The sequence below is a fragment of the Neomonachus schauinslandi genome, chromosome X, assembly GCF_002201575.2.
Source record: "Neomonachus schauinslandi chromosome X, ASM220157v2, whole genome shotgun sequence".
Classification (NCBI taxonomy): Eukaryota; Metazoa; Chordata; class Mammalia; order Carnivora; family Phocidae; genus Neomonachus; species Neomonachus schauinslandi.
This window is the reverse complement of record NC_058419.1, coordinates 58,729,320-58,753,133: the sequence shown is the minus strand read 5'-3', so window position 1 is coordinate 58,753,133 and position 23,814 is coordinate 58,729,320. Positions and strand designations below refer to the sequence as shown.

At 34.4% G+C, this 23,814-nt stretch overlaps 1 protein-coding gene across 1 annotated transcript; it reads left to right on the top strand.

The window, feature by feature from the left end:
• The first annotated feature begins 398 nt into the window (after window positions 1-398).
• CYLC1 (cylicin 1) lies at window positions 399-22,068 on the top strand. Its single transcript, XM_021683094.1, has 7 exons — window positions 399-538; window positions 13,763-13,803; window positions 15,273-15,391; window positions 16,984-18,279; window positions 18,373-18,801; window positions 19,940-19,989; window positions 21,981-22,068. Exons 1-7 carry the CDS (start codon window positions 399-401, stop codon window positions 22,066-22,068), a joined length of 2,163 nt encoding a protein of 720 aa, XP_021538769.1.
• Window positions 22,069-23,814: the final 1,746 nt, after the last annotated feature.

Genomic DNA, 23,814 nt, shown 5'->3' with positions numbered 1-23,814 from the left:
CATCAGCAATTACTCTCTTGGCTTGTGGTGGGAAGTTTTGGTGTCTGTGCTGTTAATGAGCCACCGTAGGGCTGCCTTGTGCTTGAGTTGAGTCAGACCATGCATTTGCCAGAGATTTAGTAGCACTGTACTGCAGGGCACTTTTCCTGTATTGTCCCCTGAGAAGCCTTCATTGGTGGGCAGGGCCTGCAGTCAGACCTGATGTCTGCCCTCAGCCCATTTCTTGGGTCACTGTTGGACTGTTATGTGTAGTTATATTCCCCTCTCAAAAGGCCAAGAGCCACTTTGGAGTTGTGCTGGTTCCTATTCAGGCTGCTTGCACACTGCAAGGTCTGTGACACTGCTTTGGATGGGCTGTGGCCAAGGGTATATTGGAGAGAGCAAGCCCACAGGAGAACATGTGGTCAGGAAGCACAGTGCCAGCAAGTTCTGCACACTTCTGCTGCCTGGACCCTGAAGGGGGCCTGCAGCTGCCTGGGAAAACTCCTGCTGAGGTTTGGATGGTGGAGATGTTTCCACAGGAGCACACAGGGCTATGGTAGACTCTTAGCAAGCAAGGGGGAGAATATGTGTACTGTGCTGGTTTCTGCTATTTCCCTTGTATCTAGTTTGGGGTGTGGGGGAAGGAAGTGGTATCTGCCAGCTCTTTTGTTCTTGGAGAAGTTCCCCAAAGGTCCCTGCCCCTCCAGCACATGCTCTGAGATTAGTAAATAAATGTCCTTGTTATACACCCTAGGCATTTTCAAAACTGCTGCTTCTATGCTGTATCTCAGCAGAGTTGTTTGTTGTGCTATATCTTTAAGGGCAGGGACTCTGCCCTCCTAGCTCTCCTAGAGCTAAACCTCCTGACTTTTAAAGTTCCAGTTATTAAGTCCCACTGGTTATTAGGCCTCTCTGGTTTCCAAAGCCAAATGTTATGAAGATTTGTTTTCCCCATGTGGGTCCCTCCATGCCTGGGGTGTCTGGGGTGGAGTCTGGTCCTCTACCCTTTTTGTGCCCAGGACAATCCTGCAGGTCTGTTTGACTGCATCTCTACTCTTTTTACCTTCTTTGATGTGGTTCCTTTTCTATATTTAGTTGTGGAGAGTCTGTTCTTCCCATCTTTGGGACATTTTGTGGTTTATTTACACTGAAGTGGGTGTTACCTAGTTGTATCTGTGGGATGAGGTGAGCTTAGTATCATTCTATTCCACCATCTTCTCTGGAAGTCTGACATTTTTGTCTTTTAAGTGGTGTATTTAGTCCATATACCTTTTTTTTTTTTTTTGGTTGGTACACTTAACATATCTACTCTCTTAACAAATTTTAAAGTGTATAACATAGTATCATTAACTATACATACTATGTTATATAGCAGATATTCAGAACTTTTTATCTTACTCCATTTACATTTAATGTAATTATTTTACATTTGGATTTAAATCTAACATCTCATTTTTATTTATTTGTCCCACATTTGTGCTCTTTATTTTCTCTTCTTGCTATCCTTTGTATTAATCAATCATTTTAATTATATTTCCCCATATTTTATCTTATTAATTATACATTCTTTTATTATTCTTTTTTGGTTTTTCTAGAAATTACAGCATAATCCTTTGATTTATTACAGTTTAGGACAAATTAATATTTTTGCCACTCCCTAGACAATGCAATCACCTTAGACTTTAATTCTACTTATTCAATACACCTTTACAGCTATAAATACTATTTTTCATAAAATTTTTATTTTATTTTAAATTCAACAAATTATTATTTACAAATGCCTAATATTTATATTCTGTACCCACATGTTTGCTATTTTTGATACTCTTTATTTAATTTTGTATTAACTCTATCATCTTGTGTCATTTCCTCCTCCTACCTGAAGAATCTCCACTTTTATTTATTTTAGTTCTTCTGCTGGGAATGAAATTCTCACACTTTTTGTTTGCTGTATTTAACTTCTAAATTGGCAGTAATTTTTTCTTTCAGAAATTTAAAAATATCATTCCACTGTCTTCTGGCTTCTAGCACTCATTCTCTCTTTATGTCACATTATAGGTTAGGACCACCCATGTACCAAAGGAATATACACATAATCATTTATAAAGTAAAAAAATAATAATATGCTATTTATGAAGATAACTACTCAAACATTTTGCTATATTTGAATTTCCAATAATTTGAGATTGAGACCACATCTATATAAAGCAGACATGTTATGACATTTGGCTAAATTGTCCCTTGTTTCACTGTTCCCTGATTACCTCTTCTAGTGTACTCCAAAATGAGATGCTTGTTCAAGGTAATCCATTGAAGTGTGGAAATAAGATTTAGAGATTCAATTTGTTTTATTTCCTCTTTCAATATGTTCTACCTTAATGTATAATTTATAATGTATATTATTACAAAAGAATATGAATTATACACACATATATTGAGTTATTATCAAAGAAGGTTACAAAACAGTACTTTAGGCTGTAGGGGAAAAAAAGTCAAAATCAATGCAGGTGCAAAGCCTTTTTCCTAACTATGAAAGCAGGAATCCAGTCAGCATGCCAAACCTCCAATCTGTTAAATTTCCAAGATCCCAGGCCATAATATCATCTAGCTATTGAATAAATATGGCTTCAACACAGACTAATATATCATTGATCAACTGCTTTCTAGAAAAACAAATAATTCTGAATGAATTATTTCAGAAAGCTATGATTTTTTTTTCAAGATCACTTAGATGGGTGGTTCTTAACCAGAGGTAAGAATCCAAATCACCTAGGAGAGTTTTATTTTTGTTTTAGTTTATTTAAAAGATTTTATTTATTTATTTATTTGAGAGAGAAAGAGAGTGAGCAGGAGGGAGAGGGAGAAAGAATCTGAAGCACACTCCTGCTGAGTGCAACCCTTATCCCCAGGCCTTGAGATCATGATTGTGAGATCGTGACTTGAGCAGAAACCAAGAGTCAGATGCTTAATCAACTGAGCCACCCAGGCACTCCACCTAGGATAGTTTTAAAATACAGACTTCATTAAGCCACACCAAGAGATTCTGTTTCAAGGGTCTAGGAGCATTTGCCAGGCAAGTTCACTTTTTTTTTTTTTGATGTTCACATCTAGTTAAGAACCACTGGATTAGATATTTTTTATTAATCTGTGTATCCAAAATATTTCCTAAGTCAGTAGCAATTTAATGATGAGTATGGACTAGGCTTTATGCTGGATACTAGAGCTTTACTTAGGAAATGAACATAGATTTAACACAAATAAAAATACAGGTCAAATAAGTAGTTACTAATAAGAATAAAATAAAAAGTTATATTTGCTAACTTGATAATTTAAGTCAGTTAAAAAATCAAGCTCTAGGATATATGTGTATATAAGTACAATCTTGGAATTAACAATGGTCATGACTCACTGTCCCTGATAACTAATAATGATGTAAAATTTTTAAAACAAGGGCGCCTGGGTGGCTCAGTTGGCTAAGCGACTGCCTTCAGCCCAGGTCATGATCCTGGAGTCCCGGGATCGAGTCCCACATTGGGCTCCCTGCTCGGCAGGGAGTCTGCTTCTCCTTCTGACCCTCCTCTCTCTCATGCTCTCTGTCTCTCATTCTCTCTCTCTCAAATAAATAAAATCTTAAAAAAAATTTTTAAAACAAATTACACCATATGTGTCCTCAGTAAACACCATGATTATTGTCAAATTCAGTGGGTACTTTTTGAATGGAAAATATTATAGAGCAATTTTTCCTGTGTGTAGAAACAATTCAAAATCCAGATCAATGCTTATCTGTGCCCCGTTCAGATATCATTAGTAGTTTTATTTTAAGTTCTGAGAACATTAAAAAATTGTTGTGTTTTTTTATCCCAAAACTTATTTAGTACACTTAGAAAATAGGTGAGTTTCTACTTGTTTAGACATTTTCACTAAAGGATTGGGGGGGCTGGTTTGATTTATTGTTCTATAAATATTTTATTAATTTAGATTTTGTCAAATTTGTGTTTTTATTTCAGTTTTTGATTCCCTGGTTTATTTTTCTTCAAGTTTCTGGTGAAAAATATACTTTTGTTTTTTATAATTTCATTTAGGGGTGGGAAACTGTGATGTGAATTTTAGGTAGACATTTTTAGAAAATGGAGGTCAGGGAATGCATAAGATTTATCAGAGTGATATTTGCAGTCCAAGGTGGTGATGTAGGAACATCCTGAATTCACCTCCTCCATGGAAAACACTGAATTACACCTATTTATAAAATAATTCTTCCTGAAGAAAAACTAAGGGCTGATTGAGCAGTTTCCACACAAAGATATAGAGAATGGCAAAGAGGACAGCAGAAGAGATGGAGACACAGTAAAAATGGGAACCCTCACCCCTGATGCTGTGAACAACAGTGGGGAAGGATAGTAGTGATGGACCAAGAAGAGATTCCTCTGCCCTTGGGCACAGAAAAAAAAAAAAAAAAGCCATGCTTTAAGAGAGTATCTAGTAGGTTGCCTTTTAGTTTTGTTGATTGTTACCTAAGGAATGGGAGAAGATATTCATAAATGACATATCAGATAAAGGGCTAGTATCCAAAATCTATACAGAACTTATCAAACTCAAAACCCCAAAACCAAAAATCCAGTCAAGAAATCGGCAGAAGACATGAACAGACATTTTTCTCCAAAGAAGACATACAAATGGCTAACAGACACATGAAAAAATGCTCAACATCACTCAGCATCAGGGAAATACAAATCAAAACCACAATGAGATACCACCTCACACTGGTCAGAATGGCTACAATTAGCAACTCAAGAAACAACAGATGTTGGTGAGGATGTAGAGAAAGGGAACCCTCTTACACTGTTGGTGGGAATGCGACCTGGGGCAGCCACTCTGGAAAACAGTATGGAGATTCCTCAAAAAAGTTAAAAGTAGAACTACCATAGGACCCAGTAATTGCACTACCAGGTATTTATCCAAAGGATACAAAAATAGTAATTCAAAGGGGCACTTGCACCCCAATGTTTATAACAGCAATGTCCACAATAGCCAAAATATGAAAAAAAAAAAAAAAACAAACAGATGTCCATTGACAGATGAATGGATAAAGAACAGGTGGTCTGTATATACAATAGAATATTATTCAGCCATCAAAAAGAATGAAATCTTGCCATTTGCAATGACATAGATGGAATCAGAGGGTATTATGCTAAGCAAAATAAATCAGTTATAGTAAGACAAATACTGTATGATTTCAGTCATTTGGAATTTAAGAAACAAAACAGATGAACATAGGAAAGGTGAAGAAAAGATAAAATATGATAAGAGCAGAGAAGGAGGCAAACCATGAGACTCTTCATTATAGGGAACAATCAGGGTTGCTGGAGGGAAGGTGGGTGGGAGGATGGGGTAATTGGGTGATGGGCATTAAGGAGGGCACTTGATATCATGAGCACTGGGTGTTATATGGAACTGATGAATCACTAAATTCTACCTCCGAAACTAATAATACTGTATGTTAACTAAATTGAATTTAAATTTAAAAAAATCAGTAGTACCTAGAACTGCTAAAAAAAAAAAAAAAAAAGAAAAAGAAAAGAGCGACTAGTATATAAAAGAGAGAACACTAGAACTCCACCAAATGGCAAAGGAGCTACAGGAATGTTCTCCAGGTCAGAGGGACTGGAAAACAACACAGCTTATTTTTCCACTCCACCTTAAAAGCCTACACCAGGGAAGGGTCCAGTCACCATAACTAGTTGGTACAGTTGACACAGAAAGTTTGTAACCCCAGTGAGCTCAGGATCCACAAGCCCACTGTACTTTCAGGTGAGCTGGGGCATGGGAAAAAAGCTGCTGTTTAAAATGCCCCACAGATGCTGTGGAAATGCTCTCTCACCCTTCACCTTAAAGTCCCAGACTAGAATAAGTTCCAGTCCCACACAGTGAGATTATAACCTAAGCTAGCTCAAGGTACACAAGCCACACAGCCCTAGTCATGCCGGGGCATGGAAAATAAGCCACATTTTTTGGTCTTGTTTTCTTTTTGTTTTTGTTCTTTTTTGGCTTCTTTAAAAAATTTACTTCTTTTTTCTTTTATTATTATTTTTTCTTTCTTTAAGAAGCTGCAGTTCAAATGAGCAACTGTAATAGAAAAGAGTCAGCCTGAGAACTCTGCCAAATGGTGGAAGAGCTGCTGGAATGCTCTCCGGGTGGTAGGGGTGAACATACGTAGTCTACACTCCCCCTTTACTTTGCAAGCACAGACCAGTGCAGTCTGAACACCCTAACTGGCCTGCCACCTCAATGAGTCCTGGGCCATACCAAGCTGTCCCACAGGGTGGCCCCAAGGTAGTGCATACCAGGACACTGCTGTTTAGTGCTCACCAGAGCCCAAGTATTTGTCTCAAAGTGACACAGGCGCAAAGCAGCCCAGAATAAATACAGATGTTTTGCTATGGCACCCCTGGTGTAGAGTGCTCCAAAACATGTTACCTGACATATGCTTGAGATTCAGCTATCCTCCCAGGGTGCTCCTGACATTAAGCATCCCAGAAACTGCAGGCTCATGTATGCATCAGCTTCAGACACCCCACCAAAGCACATGCTACGTGGAGCACCCCAGAACACTACCATCCATTCCAGCCTTGGCTCCAGCCACCTGGCCAGGGCACCACTGTGCTGAGTACCTTAAGACACCCTCGTTTGCACCCAGTTCAGCATCAGCAATTTTGCCAGATCACCCTCAATGTAGAGAGCCAAGACACCCAGGATTGTACCCGACTTAGGTTCACCTGTCCTGCCAGGACACATTTTTCATGGAGACCCCCAGGATGACAACAACCCATGCCTATTTTAGCTTTAACAGCTCTCCCAAGATACCCTCTGCACAGAGAATCCCAGGACCTCCCACCCTGTACATCTCAACTCCACCCACTCCTCAGGGCACCCTCTGTGCAGAGAATCCAGGGAGAACTTGGTTTACATCCACTTCTGCTTCAGTTATCCTGCCAAGGTGCCCTCTGTGTGTAGAGATCTGAGTGCCCCCAGCTTGTACCCACGTTAGCTTCAGCTATCCTGCCAGGGCACCCTCTGCATGAAGAGATCAGGGACCTCCTGACTGCATACTACATCAGCTTCAGCCACCCTGTCAATGCACCTCTAACATAGAGAGCCCATAAACACTGTGAATTACACACATTTCAGCTTTAGTTGTCCTGCTAGTGTTCCTTCAGTGCATAGAATGCTGTGAAAACCCTGCTTTTCATTGTCCTGACAAGGTGTCCACTACATGGAAAGCCCCAAGACCCCAGCCCATGCCAACCATAGCTCTAGCCAGGCAGGAAAAGTCACCAACCAAATAGTTTACATAGGGGACAACCCATACACAAGACCATTCCTTCAGTATAGAAGAAGTAGCTGTTCCATTTAATCCATAGAAATAAGCACAGAAAGTCAAGCAAAATGGAGAGACAGAGGAATGTTTTCCAAAAAAAGGAAAAAAAAAAAACTCTTAACAACAACTAAATGAAACAGGCATAAGCAATATGCCTGATAAAGATTTTAAAGTAATGATTGTAAAGATAATGGGCAGGAGAAAAGAGTAGAATAACTCAATGAGACCTTCAATAAGGACTAACAAAAAATATAAGAAAGAAGCAATCATATTTAAAGAATATGATAACTGAAATTAAAAAAAAAACACACAAAGACTAGATGGAATCAGCAGCAGATCAGTAGATATACAAGAATGTACCAATGATCTGGAAGATAAGGTAATGTAAAACATTCAAACTGAATGACAAAAAGAGAAAGAAAAAATGAAATTTGAGGATAGGTTAAGGGATCTCTTGGACAACATCAAGGGAACAAATACATTATAGAATCCCCAGAAGAAGAGAGGGAAAGGGATAGAAAAATATTGAAAGAAATATTACTGAAAAATCTCCTAACACAGGGAAGGAAATAAACATCCAAGTCCAAGAAGCATTGAGAATTTCACACAAGATGAACCCAAAGATGTCCACACCATGACAAAAATAATTAAAATGTCAGAAGTTAAAAATACAGAACCTTAAAGGAGTAAGAGAAAAGCAAAAAATTACCTACAAGGGAAAACATATAAGGTTTCAGCAAAATCTTTTCGGGCCAGAAGGGAATGCAATGATATATTCAAAGCACTGAAAAGAAATACCTACAACCAAGAATACTCTACCTGACAAGGTTATTCAGATTTGATGGAGAGATAAAGAATTTCACAAACAAAAAATAAAACAGCTTATCACCACTAAACCAGTTATATAAAAAATGATAAAGGGACTTTTTAAGTGAAAAAAAAATAGTCCTAATTAGAGATAAGAAAATTACTAAAAAAAGTAAAAAAAGACTATATATAATATATAAATGACTATTATATATATATGACTATGTACATATATATAAAATATGGAGGAAGGAGTAAAAAAGAAGAGAAAAAAAGAAAAAGAAATTGGTTTCTTAAAATGTCTTTGAACTTAAATGAAAAAACAATTAATATAGTTATTTACATAGGATATTATATACGAACCTTATAGTAAACACAAACCCAAAACCTATGATAGATGTATAAAAAAACAAAGAGAAGGAAATGTAACACTATAAAAACTAGGAATAAAAAGAAAGAGAACAAGAGAAGAAGAAAGGAACAAAGAAGAATTACAAAGACAACCAGAAAACAATTAACAAAATGACAATAAATACATATCAAGAATTACTTTAAAAGTAAATGGCCTAGGGGAGCCTGGGTGGCTCAGTCGGTTAAGCATCTGCCTTCGGCTCAGGTCATGATCCCAGGGTCCTGGGATCAAGTCCCACATCGGGCTCCCGGTTCAGCGGGGAGCCTGCTTCTCCCTCTGACCCTCTCCCCTCTCATGCTGTTTCTCTCTCGCTCGCTCTCTAAAAAATAAATAAAATCTTAAAAAAAAAAATCTCTATATATTCTGTTGACAAGAGATAGACTTCAGACCTACAGATAAAGAGACTGAAAGTGAAGGGATTAAAGAAAATCATATACTATGCAAATGGAAGCAAAAAAAAAAAAAAACATGACAGCAATACTGAAGTCAGAAAAAATGACTTATTTATTTATTGAAAAGTAGACTTTAAAACAAAGACTGTTAACAAGAGACAAAGAAAGGCATTACATAATGATACATTACATAATGATACTCCAACAGGAGGTTGTAACAATTATAAATATCTACAGATCCAACACTGGACTACCTAAATACATAAATATTAACAGAAATAAAGGGAAAAATTGATGGTAACACAATGATAGTAAGGGACTTTACAACCCATTTACATCAATAGGTAGATCATCTGGGCAGAAAATCAACAAAGAAAATATGTCTTTGAATGACACATTGGACAAGATCAACATAAGAGGTATATACAAAACATTCCATCCAAAAACAATAGAATATTCATTCTTTTCAAGTTTTTTTTTAAAGATTTTATTTATTTATTTGAGAGAGAGAGAATGAGAGACAGAGAGCATGAGAGGGAGGAGGGTCAGAGGGAGAAGCAGACTCCCTGCCAAGCAGGGAGCCCGATGCGGGACTTGATCCTGTGACTCCAGGATTATGACCTGAGCCAAAGGCAGTCGCTTAACCAACTGAGCCACCCAGGCGCCCCATTCTTTTCAAGTTTGCATGGAACATTCTCCAGAACAGGTCACATGTTAGGACACAAAACAAGTCTCAATAAATTTAAGAAATTGAAATCATACCATACATCTTTTCCAATCACAACAGTATGAAACTAGAAATCTATCACAAGAGAAAAGACTAGAATAACCACAAACATGAATACATGGAGACTAAACAACATGACACTAAAGAACCAATGAGTTAATCAAGCAGTCAAAGAAGAACTAAAAAATAAATAAATGGAGGCAAATGAAAATGAAAACACAAAATCTTTGGGACACAGTGCAATCACTTCAAAGTAGGAAATATATTGGGATACAGGCCTATCTGAACAAACAAGAAAAAGCTCACATAAACAACTTAACTTTACATATAAAGGAACTAGAAAAACAACAACAAAAAATCCCAAGGTGAGTAAAAGGAAAGAAATAATAATCGTCAGAGGAAATAAATGGCATAGAAACTAAAAAAAAAAAAAAAAAAAAATCAATGAAACCAAGAGCTAGTTCTTTGAAAAGGTAAACAAAATTGATAAATTCTTAGCCAGACTCATTGAGGAAAAAAAAAGAGAGAAAGGACCCAAATAAATAAAATAAGAATTTGGAGAGAAGTAACAAGCGACACAAGAGAAATACAAAGAATTATAATTGAATACTACAAAAATTTATGTATCAACAAATTAGACAATCTAGAAGACATGGATAAATTCTTAGAAACAATCTTTTAAAACAAAATCAGAAAGAAATAGAAAATCTGAACAGACCAATTTCTAGTAGTGAAATTGAGTCAGTAATAAAAAAAACTACCAAAAAATAAAAGTCCTGGGCTAGATGGCTTCACAGGTGAATTATACCAAACCTTTGAAGAAGATTTAATACCTATTCTCAAAATACTCTAAAAAATAGAAAAAGGAGGAAAACATCCAAATACATTCTACCAGGCTAGAATTATACTGATACCAAAACCAAAGACACTTACAAAAAGAAAACTGCAGGTCTATTTACCTAGTGAACACAGAAGCAAAAATTCCGACCAAAATATTAGCAAATTGCATTAAAAAATGCATAAAAAGATCAGTCACCACAATCAAATGGGTATACCCAAATTTATTTTGGGTATGCAAGGGTGGTCGAATATTTGTAAATCAATCAACATAATATACCACATCAACAAAACAAAGGAAAAAAATCATATGATCATTTCAATAGATGCAAAAAAAAAAGCATTTGACAAAGTACGACATACATTCATGATAAAATCTCTCAACAAGGTGGGTTTAGAGGGAACATATCTCAACATAATAAAAGCCATATGTGAAAAATGCACAGCTAACATACTGAAGGTGAAACATAAATGTCTACCTTCACTACTTTTATTTAGCATAGTTTTGAAGTGTTATCCACAGCAATCAGACAAGAAAAAGAAATAAGAGGCATTCATATTGGTAAAGACGTTAAATTCTCACTATTTGGAAATGACATGAATATAGAATAAAAATCTGAAAGATTCCATCAAAAAACTACTAGAACTGATAAATGTGTTCAGTAAAGTTGCAGAATACAAAATACCCAAAAATCAGTAACATTTCTAAACATTGTAACAAAGTAGTAGGAAGAGATATTAAGAAAAAAAGCAATTACATTTTCACCCAAAATTATAAAATATCTAAAAATAAACTTAATCAAGAAGGTGAAAGACAGTACTCTGAAATCTATAAAACATTGATGAAAGATAATGAAGATGACACAAATGGGAAGATATTTTATGCTAATGGATGGAAGAACCAATATTGTTAAAATGTCCACACTACCCAAAGTAATCTACAGGTTAAGGAAATCCCTATCAAAATGCCAACATTTTTCACAGTACTAGAACAAATTAATACTAAAATTTGTATGGAACTATAAAAGACTCCAAAGAGCCAAAACAATCTTAAGAAAAAAAATAACAAAGCTAGAGATAGTACAATTCCAGATTTCAAGATACACCACAAATCTTTAGTAATCAAAACAATATAGTATTAACACAAAAATAGATATATATCAATGTAAAAAATAAAGAGCCCAGAAATAACAAAAAGGGCAGAAATATACAATAGGCAAAAGAAAGTCTCTTCAATAAACAGTGCCAGAAATACTGGACAGCTAAATGTAAAAGAATGTTACTGGACCACCTATTAACAGCAAACACAAAAATAAACTTGTAATGGATTAAAGACCTAAATGTGAGACCTGAAACCATAAAAATCCTAGAAGAAAACACAGACAATAATTTCTCTGACATCAACCATAGCAAAATTTTTCTAGATATGTCCCCTAAGTCAAGATTAGATCGATAGATAGATGATAGATAGATAGATAGATAGATAGATAGATAGATAGATAGATGATACATGATAGATAAATGATGATGATAGATGATGATAGATAGATAGATGATAGATAGATAGATAGATAGATAGATAGATAGATAGATAGATAGATAGATAGTAGATGATAGATAAATGATGATGATAGATGATGATAGATGATAGATAGATAGATAGATAGATAGATAGATAGATAGATAGATAGATAGATAGATAGATAGATGGTAGATGATAGACGATAGGTGATAGAGATGTTATACACACGCACACACACACACACACACACACACACGGACTGGAATATTATGCAACCATAAGAAAGGATGAGATCTTGCCATTTTAGACAGCATGGGTTATGCTAAGTGAAATAAATCAGGCTGAGAGTTAAATGCCATATAATTTCACTTATATGTGGAATCTCAAAAAATAAATTCACAAACAAAAAGCAGAATCAGACCTATAAATACAGGGAACTGATAGTTGACAGTCATGGGAATAAAAGGCATAGCATAAGGATAATAGTTATATTGTAAAAGTAATGTATTGGAACAGATGAAGGCTACACTTGTGAACATAACATAATGTATAAACTTGTGAAATCACTATGTTGTACAACTGAAACTAATGTAAAATTGCATCAACTACACTAAAAAAATCCTCAAAGTGTTACAATGGAAGTCCTATTAACAATATTATTATTTTTACCCATAGTACAAATTAAAAGTATTTTTTATATGTTTATTAATGTTTATAATACAAACTCTATTTATTATGATATCAAATAATACATGAGAAATATATAGTATTTTGGCATGTTTTAAAATTTATGTTACTTTTTTATTGAAGTATAGTTGACATACAATATTATATTAGTTTCGGATGTAGAACATAGTGATTTAACAATTCTACATATTATGCAGTGCTCACCACAGTAAGTGCAGTTATCATCTGTCAGTATAGTACATTATTAAAATATTATTGACTATATTCCCTGTGCTATACATCTCATCCCTGTTATTTATTTAAAATGGAAATTTTGTACCTCTTAATCCTCTTTACTTATTTTGTTCATCCTGCCACCCTCTTCCCCTCTGGCAACCACCAGCTTGTTCTCTGTACTTAAGAGTCTGTTTCTATTTTTGTTTATTCATTGTTTTTTTTTTCTTGATTCCACATATAAGTAAAATCATATAGCATTTTTTATTTCTTTATCTGACTTATTTTACTTTGCATAATACCTTCTAGGTCCATCCATGTTGCTGCAAATGGCAAGGTTTAATTCTTTTTTATGGTTGAGTAATATTCCATTATATATATACTACATCTTCTTTAGCCATTCATCTATGGATGGACAGTTGGGTTACTTCCATATCTTAGCTATTATAAATAATGCTGCAGTAAACATAATGGTTCATATATCTATTTTAATTAATCTTTTTGTTTTCCTCAAGTAAATATCCAAAAGTGGCATTGCTGCATCTTATGGTACTTCTATTTTTAGTTTTTGAAGGAACCTCTATACTGTTTTCCACAGTAGTTGCGGCAGTTTACATTCCTATCAAAAGTGTTCAAGTGTTTACTTTCTCCACATCCTCACACTTATTTTTTGTCTTTTTGATACCAGGCATTCTCACTTGTATATTATATTGTATCATATTATAAATTATATTATGTTATTATTGACATATTACTATTATTAGTTATTATTAACTAGAAAATTTTAATTGCAACTTTTTTTTAACAGGCAAGAAATAAACATCGGAACAAATGATAAATCCATATCAAGTAAGAATTGAGTCTTTAAAGTTCAATATTATTTAGATTATATTTAAAAGTATTTTAGGGACAAAGGACTAGTATCTTCAGTTCAATGTTATACACCATAAAGTGCCCTGATTTTTTTCTTAATATTTAAAAGAACCTATATGTATGTGTATATGTGTATGTGTGTTGGAATGTGTGTGTGTTTAAAATATTTCTGACCTTGATGTGGGTTTGTACTAGCTATTTTAAAGGAAATAGTTTGTTCTTCCTCATTATAAAAACCGACCTTAATTACATAAGTTTTCCTTTTATTTAAAATCCACAATTATAAAACTCAAAGTAGAGAAAAAATAGTCAAAATGATGAAAGTGGACATTTTATTTTGTTGAACAGCTACAACTTAAGGAAAGTTCTCCTTATATATTGAGCTGATATCTGCCTGCACTGGTACAAATTTTACCCACTGGATCTAGTCCTCCTCTTAGGAAATACATAGAATTCTCTAACATTGTGATTAAGAGCACGGACTCTGAGCCAAACTATCTGTCTTTGAATCTCAGCTCTTTCACTTTATGATTTTTGGCAAGCAATTTAACTTCTCTCAGTGCTTCATTTTTGTACATCTATAAAATGGAAGCAATTGTAAATTATATCTAATTCAAAGGGTTGCTGTGATAATTAAATGTGCTTAAAACAGTCTGAGAAATAGTAAGCACTATATAAGTGTTAGCAGTTGCAGCTATTCTGTTATTACTATTGCTACTACACTTTCATATAACAGTTCTTTAAATATTTGAATGTAGTGATCACTTCTCTCATTAGTCTCCTTATCTCCAGGAGAACTATTCTGAGTTATCTCATCATTTCTTCTTTTGATGTTAGAGCTTCCACATAGTTTGATCACTTTATTCTGGATGTCTTCAAAGGTGTATATGCCATTCTTTAAATAGGGTTCCCTGAACTAAAATCAGGATTTGGGTTTGTAGCCTTAATTTCTGTGGCTTAGATGTCATTGAGGTCAGAGGAGCACTAAAATAAATTATTAGATTTAATCAATAGAGACTTTACTGACTACGCTCTGCATTGTGCTATCATGGGGTTATAGAAGACATATTGTCTGCCACAGAACCAAAATGACATAAAGAAAAACCAAAATAGAGATGTTTGAAAGGAAACATCAAATCTTTCTCTGTTTTCCATTCCTACTGTTTGTATTATTTTAACTACCATGATTTAAGTGAAAATTGTGAAAACTAGTTTAATCTAGAAAATAAAATTACAAATGTTAGTTTACACATAATTTAGCCCTAAATGAAGAAATCAGCCTTTATTTTCCCTAACTGATATGCAAATAAACTATAGACTCGAGAGGGGAAAGCTATATTTTAAGTTATAATTTATCTTAAACAATATATTTCTTACTCAAGAATATTTCAGTGCTGATAAAAGTCTATTAATTGCAAATTGTTCATTGTCCTCACTCATTTTAGTCAATGAATCAAGCAGAAAATTATGGAATCAAGATTATTTTACTTTGACATTTCCCAAACCACTCCAGCCAGGTAGAAAAAAGAGATCAAGACCTTCAGAATCACAAATCTCAGTTCCTGTAAGTATTGAAAATGTCATTTTTAACTAAATCTAAGATTATTAAATATATAAATATAAATTTAAAAATATGTAATTTGAATTTTACTTCCTTTTGGAAGCAGATATTTTTAAATTTATAATTCCCTGTACAACAGATTACCCCCATCTGTTTCAGATAAACTTTTATTTATACATAATTCTCCTTTTCAAAAGCATTATATAGCTATTAGGCTATGTAAGCTACAGAACCTAATGCTGCAACTAGTGGGATCTCTCAGAAAATGTTTACCAGTTGCAAAAACATCTAAACTGAATCTTAGAGTATGAACCAATGTTTATGAGGTTTCAGGGCCTCTCCATTTTCTTTAATCTGGCACTCAGGATACTAGATACTGGGACATTCAAACTTTCTACCTCTTTTATTAAGTGCCATTATCTTATTAATAAGGAAAAGGAAAAACTAGCTTACAAATAGAGAAGATGATGGAGATGTTTGAAAGGAAACATCAAATCTTTCTCTATTTTCCATTCCTACTCTTTGTGTTATTTTAACTACTGTGATTTAAATGAGATCTGATATCACCCATCGTAATATCAAAATGAGTTTTAAAAGCATCACCCAAAGCAGAGTTACAGTCAATGCATTTATTCAAGTGTCATTCATTACATCTGTAGTGATCCAAGTTTCATGCTTCTCTTCATGGTCCTCCTTTAATTCTATATGACCATTTCATTGACTGGTGATGTCCCTAATGAATAAAGGACTATAAAAGATAAGTGCAAAATTAGTATATGTGTCCAGATTTGACAGATTTGGGGTTGAGACTTTAAAAAATTTTACTACCGCTACTCAAATTAATAGGACCAGATATTTGTTTCATTTTATGTCCTTGTTTTGAGAAATAATTCACATCAGGGCTCTCAGGCTCTTGATTTGATCAGAGATGTTGAAAGCAGGAATAAAAATCAGAACAAGGCCTGAAGCCTACAGTTATCACAAGAATCGTCACGACAAACTACAAGGGCATCAGCTTACTTCTGAGCTAACTTGGGGATGAAAGGTGCACAAAATGATTCAAAAGATCTATCCCATATAGGGATTGAAAAGGAATCCACTATCGGGTGCCTGGGTGGCTCAGTCGTTAAGCGTCTGCCTTCGGCTCAGGTCATGATCCCAGAGTCCTGGGATCGAGTCCCACATTGGGCTCCCTGCTCGGCAGGAAGCCTGCTTTTCCCTCTCCCACTCCCCCTGCTTGTGTTCCTGCTCTCGCTATCTCTCTCTCTGTCAAATAAATAAATAAAATCTTACAAAAAAAAAAGAAAAGAAAAGGAATCCACTATCAATGGTGAGGATGGGCCCTTAAATGTCATGGATCATGTGGGCTTGCTCCAATCTCTATATAGGTCATTGAGAAAATCCTAAAGTTTAAAGCCATTTGGTTTCTAATATGGAGTTATCTCACGTACAGAACACACATAGAATGTTGAAACTATTTTTTTTTCCATTTTAAGTAGATGGTTAATGAAAAACTAGACAATTTTCATGTTTCAATATTAAAAAGATATAACTTATTTAAAAACGTTTATCATTATTCTAACTAATCTTTTCAGAGACACGACAAAAAAAAATTAGAAGAAGTTCAGAAGCCAGTTTATATAAGGATAAGGCATTCTTTAAAAAAAATTTCCCAAAGGCCATCTGTTTATTTAACTGTCAGGAGACAGGCTCCATTCAGAAATCCTTATACTCTTAAAGCCCATACAGAAAATGGAGACTCTAAAAAGTCCAAAGATGACAAAAAAGGAAGAACTTTGCAGAGAAATTCCAAGAAAAACAAAGGCCCACATGAAACAACTATAGAATCTAAAATGGTAAATGATGAGAAACTTAAAAGAGGAAATAAAGCAGATAAAACTCCATCAAAATTATCACGTAAAAGTGAACTATCTAAGGATTCAAAGTCCAAATTAGAAATAAACCCAGAATCCAGTGATTTTAAAGCTGTCTCAATGTATCCAAAAAAAGATAAGAGAGATTTGAAGAATTCCAAGGAGACAGATAACGAATTCATATGTGCAAAGAAGGATTCTAAAGACTCAAAGAACAATTCTGATGCCAAATCACAGACTTGTTCAAAAAATAGTTCAAATATGGATTTCATACTGTATTTAGAGGAGTCTGGTGCTGAATCTATGAAATGTGATATGGGGTTAAAGAATTACTCTCAGAATAATTCAAAGAAGCCTTCAAAGAAGGACACAAAAAAGGATGCAAAGAAAAGCTCTGATGCTGAATCTGTAGACTCAAAAGATGCAAAGAAAGATGCAAAGAAAGATAAGAAAGGTCCAAAGAAAGAGAAGAAGAAGGATGCAAAGAAAGACACAGAGTCTACTGATGAAGAATCTGCAGACTCAGAGGATGCAAAGAAAGAGCCAAAGAAGGCTAAGAAAGATTCAAAGAAAAGTGACAAGAAAAAAGATGCAAAAAAAGACACAGAGACTACTGATGCAGAATCTGAAGACTCAAAGGATGCAAAGAAAGATTCAAAGAAGGCTAAGAAAGATTCAAAGAAAAGTGACAAGAAAAAGGATACAAAGAAGGATGCAGTGTCTACTGATGCTGAAACTGAGTCTGAATTGGAGACAAAGAATTGGAAGAAAGATGAAAAGAAGGAAAAGAAAAATTCAAAAAAAGATGACAAGAAAAAGGATGCCAAGAAGGATGTAGTGTCTACTGATGCTGATTCTGAATCTGAATGGGATTCAAAAAAGGATAAAAAAGTTGAAAAAAAGGATAAGAGAAATTCAAAGAAAGATGACAAAAATAAGTTTTCAATGAAGTCTGAAGAGTCTACTGAAACTGAATCTGAATGGGATTCAAAAAAGGACAAGAGAAATTCAAAGAAAGTTGACAAAAATAAGTTTGCAATGAAGTCTGAAGAGTCTACTGAAACTGAATCTGATTGGGAATCAAAGAAGGATAAGTATGATTCAAAGAAGACTAAGAAAGATTCAAAGAAAGATGCCAAGAAACAGGATGCAAAGAAGGGCATAGAGTCTACTGATACAGAATCTGATGAATCTTCCAAGACAGACTCAAAGAAGCCTGAGACATTCGAAAGTTCAGATGCTGAATCTGAAGAGTCACTATATGAATTTGGGGCTAAAAAGAGAGTTGCTGATGAATCAGATGCCACATCTACTGATTCAAAGAAGGAAGCACTGGAACTAAAGAGAGAATTCAAAATGTCATCCAAAAAGACTACATTCAAAGAAAAAGAAAAAAAAACAGGTACAGGTAGAGTCCCTCCATCAAGAGAAAGACCACCACTACCTCCTTGTGAGCCTTTGCTACCATCACCCAAGATCAAACATCTCTGTCAGTGCAAGATGCCTCCTGCACCTCTAAAACCAAGATATGCTCCTTTGGTATGTTTACTGTGTTTTTAGAAAAAAATCGACTAAAAATGAAAAATATTTTAAAAGGTTGAATTTATATTTTCCTTAAGAGTAGTTCAATTTTACTGGAATATTGACAAGTTAGGGACTAACAGATAAGAAAGAATAATTCAAAAGGACTCAAAAGAGTTGAAATAATATTTATACTGAAACAGAGAACAGGCTTGTGACTTAAGAAAACATTTAAAATTATTTGTAAAGAGAATACAATTACAAGAGTGGTTAAATGTTCTTAAGAAGGAATAAAAGAATGAAAATTGACTAAAACTTCTATAGGGGCAGATTTTAATGAGATAGAAAGACATTTCCTAAGAAGTTGCTAAATATAGTAAAAACTCAACCAAAATCCAGACATAGTACAGTAAAAACATAACATACAAGGATTCAAATATGCAAATTAAATTATTTAATCTATAGCTGAACTAAACTTCTTTATAAGTCATCATTCTTACTGATAATCAGGGAAATAATTTAACTTGCCAGGGGTAAGAGATCCCTTCTGGTTTATAACAGTCACTTTCAGGTTAATTTGCTCTCTTTGAGAGTAAATGCTCTGTAAATTTAGTTTCTTTTCTTTTCTCCAGAGGATCTCCTCTTTCATTCCCCTTCCTCCAAAATCTGGCTATAAGGGGAAGCTTAGGAGGACATCTCAATTTGAATGTAGGGGCTCCTGTTCCCCATGTTCTCCACCCTTACTGGCTCTTTCTGATCTTTGGTTGTGACATAATTCATTTGCATGGTTTCTGGGCATCAACCTCTGTGTCCTCTGCTTTCACACAGTGTTTATTGTCAATTCTCAGCATGACAGGGCTGATGCCCTGTGTTCTGCTAAATTCAGAGCTTCTGTAGATATTGCTGAGTCTTAACCTTGAGCTTCTCATGTTAATTAAATTCCTCCCTTCCCCCTCTTCCTCCCTGTTCTTTTAGGCTTATTTCTTCTCAAGGGGCTTCTACTTCCTCTTCTAATCTCATGGGGATCTCCCTTTACTTTTTATTCCAAGTTTTTTCTATCCTTGGTTTATAATAAAATTTTATGTATATATATCCATTTTTCTCTTCATATATTTTTCTATTTTTATTTAGTATCTTTTTTTTTCATTTCTGTCAGAAAGTCTGGACTTTAAGTCCAAAGCTGATTAATGACGTTATTGCTAAATGGTAAGTCTTAGGGGCTGAATCAATGGGTGAGTAGCCATTAGGGCAGCAAGCTTTACAAGAAATGAGAATGTATTGGTGGATAAATTTTAAGGCAAAGGAAAAGAAAGACCCCCAAGTAGCTGGATTATTTTCCATGAGAAGTGTTTATGAAAAAAAATAAGTAAAATATAAGAAAACAGGTTGGGGAAATGGATTGATTTTAATTATAAAAGAGAACCTTTCAGGGTAAGTTATGGGCTTTTTTACATTCAGACAAAGTCTCTTTAATAAGCTTCCATATGCGTAACTACCATATAGTCAGGCTTTTCCTTCTCTATCACTCTACTGAAACTGCTCTTTTCAAGATTTACTAAATACCTTCTTGTGGCCACATCCATTTGTTTCTCCTCTCTCATCTTATTCTACAATGCAACATCATTTAAAATAACCTCTCTCTCCTTCTAAAAATATGTACTTTACTTGATTTCTAGGACTCTACTATCCTGTTTTCTTCCTACTTACTGGTAGTTTCTGCCACCTTTATTGTATCCCCCTCTTCCTCATCTTTGATGTTGCAATGACCTAAGACTTGGTTCCTGACCTTTTCTATCTACAACCCTCTCTTGGTAAATCCATCTAATCCAATGGCTTTAAATATCATCTATGTTTTAATTACTTCAAAATTAATATGCTTAGCTCTGATCTTTCCATTGAAGTGTAAATTCCTTTATCTAACCACGTACTTGAAATTTTCGGTGTGAATTCTACTAGGCATCTCAAAAGTAACATAACAACTCTCAACCCATTCCAAAATCTATACCTCCCCAGTCTTTTCCATCTTAGTAAATACCCACTTGATCTTTTAAAACCTGGATATCATCTGTGATTCTATCCATTTCCTCATCCCCCACATATGATGTATGTGGTAAAGTAAGTAAAGTAAAACTTCTTTACTTTACCTCCAAAATATATCCTGAATCTGTCCACATCTCTGCATCTCAACTACTACTACTTTAACAGTTTCAATCATCATCTTTCTTGAAATACTGCAAGAGTTTCTAATTAGTCTTGCTATCTCTATTCTCTCCTGCTTCAAACACTCCAGTAGTTCCCCATTACTTTCAGAATAAAGCTCAAACTTCTTACCTTGGTTTTCAATGCCTACATTATCTAGACCATACCTATTTTCCACCCTCATTTTGTACCACTTTTCCACTTTTCTTACATAATTTAGCCAAACTAGCATTTTTTGTTTTTTGTTTGTTTCTCATAAGCACCAAGATCGTTTTTTGTTTTGTTTTGTTTTGTTTTGTTTTTCCAAGGCATTATGTATGCTGTTTCTTCTGCTTGGACTGTTCCTCCGCAGATCTTTTCCTGACTAAACATTCTCACCATGTATTATGTCAGGCTAAATTATCTCTTCAGAGAAGCCTTCCCTGGTTACCATATTTTATGTTATCGCCTTCCCCAGCAAGTGTCCAGTCAGTTTCCTAAGCCTGAATCCTATTTATTTCTCTTCATAGAATGCATCTTTATCTTAAACTCCATATTTATTCATTGTTAATTGTATTAATTGTATTCACAATAAGAATTTAGGCTCCATACAGGCAGTGAGCCTTATTTGTTTTTTCACTCCTGTATTCACAGTTCCAAAACCAGCACATAGGATATATTTGATTGGTTAAGAATATGGTTTCTTTAAAGAGCTGCAGATCATATGACACTAATGGACTTTCTGACATGTTTTTCCAAGCATTTCTACTCCTACAAAATGAACAAAAACAAGGCATATTAAAAGGGGGTGAGGAGTCACAAAAGGGAACCATGCATTCTAAGTGGAAGTCTCAAAAGGATATATATATATTTCTCATTCCTGTCTGGGGAATTTATGAGCAAACTGTGTTAATGGGTCTTAGGTCTCTTTTAGTATAGGCTCAAAGAACCATACTCTTACCACTCCTGAATCTTAGTGATTCTCATAACAGAACCATAAGGCTAATGCCATGTTTCAGGGTCACCTCTGTTTATATTCCTGGATTAAAAGAATTCACTTTTGAAATTATGTTGGTAAAGCATGCCATGATTCAGAACCATGAATGAAAAAAAAATTAATTCAAGTATAATTAACATACAGTGTTATATTAGTTCCAGGTATACAATATAATGATTTAAAAATTCTATATTTTCTCAGTACTCATCAAGATAAGTGTACTCTTAATCCCCTTCACTTATTTCACCCATCCCCCCACCTCCCCTCTGAAAACTACCAGTTTATTCTCTATATTTAAGGATCTGTTTTTATCCATTTTTTCTGTTTTTTAAATTCCACATATGAGCGAAACATATGGTATTTGTGTTTCTCTGATTGACTTATTTCATTTAGTGTTATACACTCTAGGTCCATCCATGTTGTTACAAATGGGAAGATTTCATTTCTTTTTTTATGGCTGAGTAATATTCCATTGTATAAATATACCAGTTCTTTTCATTAATCAATCAAAGGACACTTGGGATGGTACCATATCTTGAATAATGTAAACAATGCTGCAATAAACATTGGGGTACATATATCTTTTAAATTAGTGTTTTTGTTTTCTATGGGAAATACCAAGTAGTGGAATTACTGAATCCCATAGTAATTCTATTTTAATTTTTGAGAAATATCCCTATTGTTTTCCACATTAGATGCAACAATTTGCATTCCCATACAGAGTGCACAAGGATTCCTTTTTTTCCACATCTTCACCAAAATTTGTTATTTCTTATCTTTTTGATTTTAGCCATTCTGACAAGTGTGAGGTGATATCTCACTGTTGTTTTGATTTACATTTCCCTGATGATTAGTGATGTTGAGCATCTTTACATGTTTCTTTTCACCATCTGTAAGTCTTCCTTGGAAAATGTCTGTGCATGACTTCTGCCTATTTTTAATCAGATTATTTTTTGATGTTGAGTTGTATAAGTTGTTTACATATTTTGGATATTAACCCTTTATCAGATATATGATTTGCAAATATCTTCCCTCATTTGGTGGGGTATATTTTTTGTTTTGTTGATGTTTCCCTTCATTGTGCAAAAGTTTTGCATTTTGGTACAGTACCAATAATTTAAATTTGAATTTGTTTTCATTGGCAAAGGAAACATATATATTTTATTCCAGGGATTTTATGGTTTCAGGTTTCACATTTAGGTCTTTAGTCTTTTTTGAATTTATTTTTGTATATGGTATAAGAAAGTGGTACAATTTAAATCTTTTTTTGCATGTAGCTGTTTAGTTTTCTCAACACCATTTGTTGAAGAGACTTCTCCCCACTGTATATCCTTGCCTCCTTTGTTCTAGATTAATTGACCATATAATCCTGGGTTTATTTCTGGGCTTTCTATTCTCTTCCACTGATCGGTGTCTATTCTTATGCCAGTATAATACTGTTTTGATAACTGCAGCTTTGTAGTATATCTTGAAATCTGAGATTGTGATACCTCCAGCTTTGTTTCTCTTTCTCATGATTGCTTTGGCTATTTAGGTTTTTTTGTGGTTCAATACACATTTTAGGATTCTTTGTTCTACTTCCGTGAAAAATGCAAGTGGTATTTTGATAGCGATTGAATTAAATCTGTAGATTGCTTTGGGTAGTATGGACTTTTAAACAATATTTGTTCTCCTGATTCATGAACATGGAATATTCTTCCACTTGTTTGTGTCATCTTCAATTTCTTTCATTGATGTTTTATACTTTTTGGAACACAGGTCCTTTACCACTTTGGTTAAGTTTATTCTGAGAAATTTCATTCTTTTTGGTGCAATATAAATGGGATTGTTTTCTTAATTTTTCTACTATTTCATCA

What these genes read in the sequence shown, in the direction of transcription:
- CYLC1 (XM_021683094.1), top strand. Translation starts at nt 399, where the DNA reads ATGTGGTCAGGAAGCACAGTGCCAGCAAGTTCTGCACACTTCTGCTGC. An exon ending in AACCAAGATATGCTCCTTTG is followed by an intron (nt 18,802 to 19,939) that starts GTATGTTTACTG and finishes CATTTCTGTCAG; the next exon opens with AAAGTCTGGACTTTAAGTCC. An exon ending in AATGACGTTATTGCTAAATG is followed by an intron (nt 19,990 to 21,980) that starts GTAAGTCTTAGG and finishes GCCATGTTTCAG; the next exon opens with GGTCACCTCTGTTTATATTC.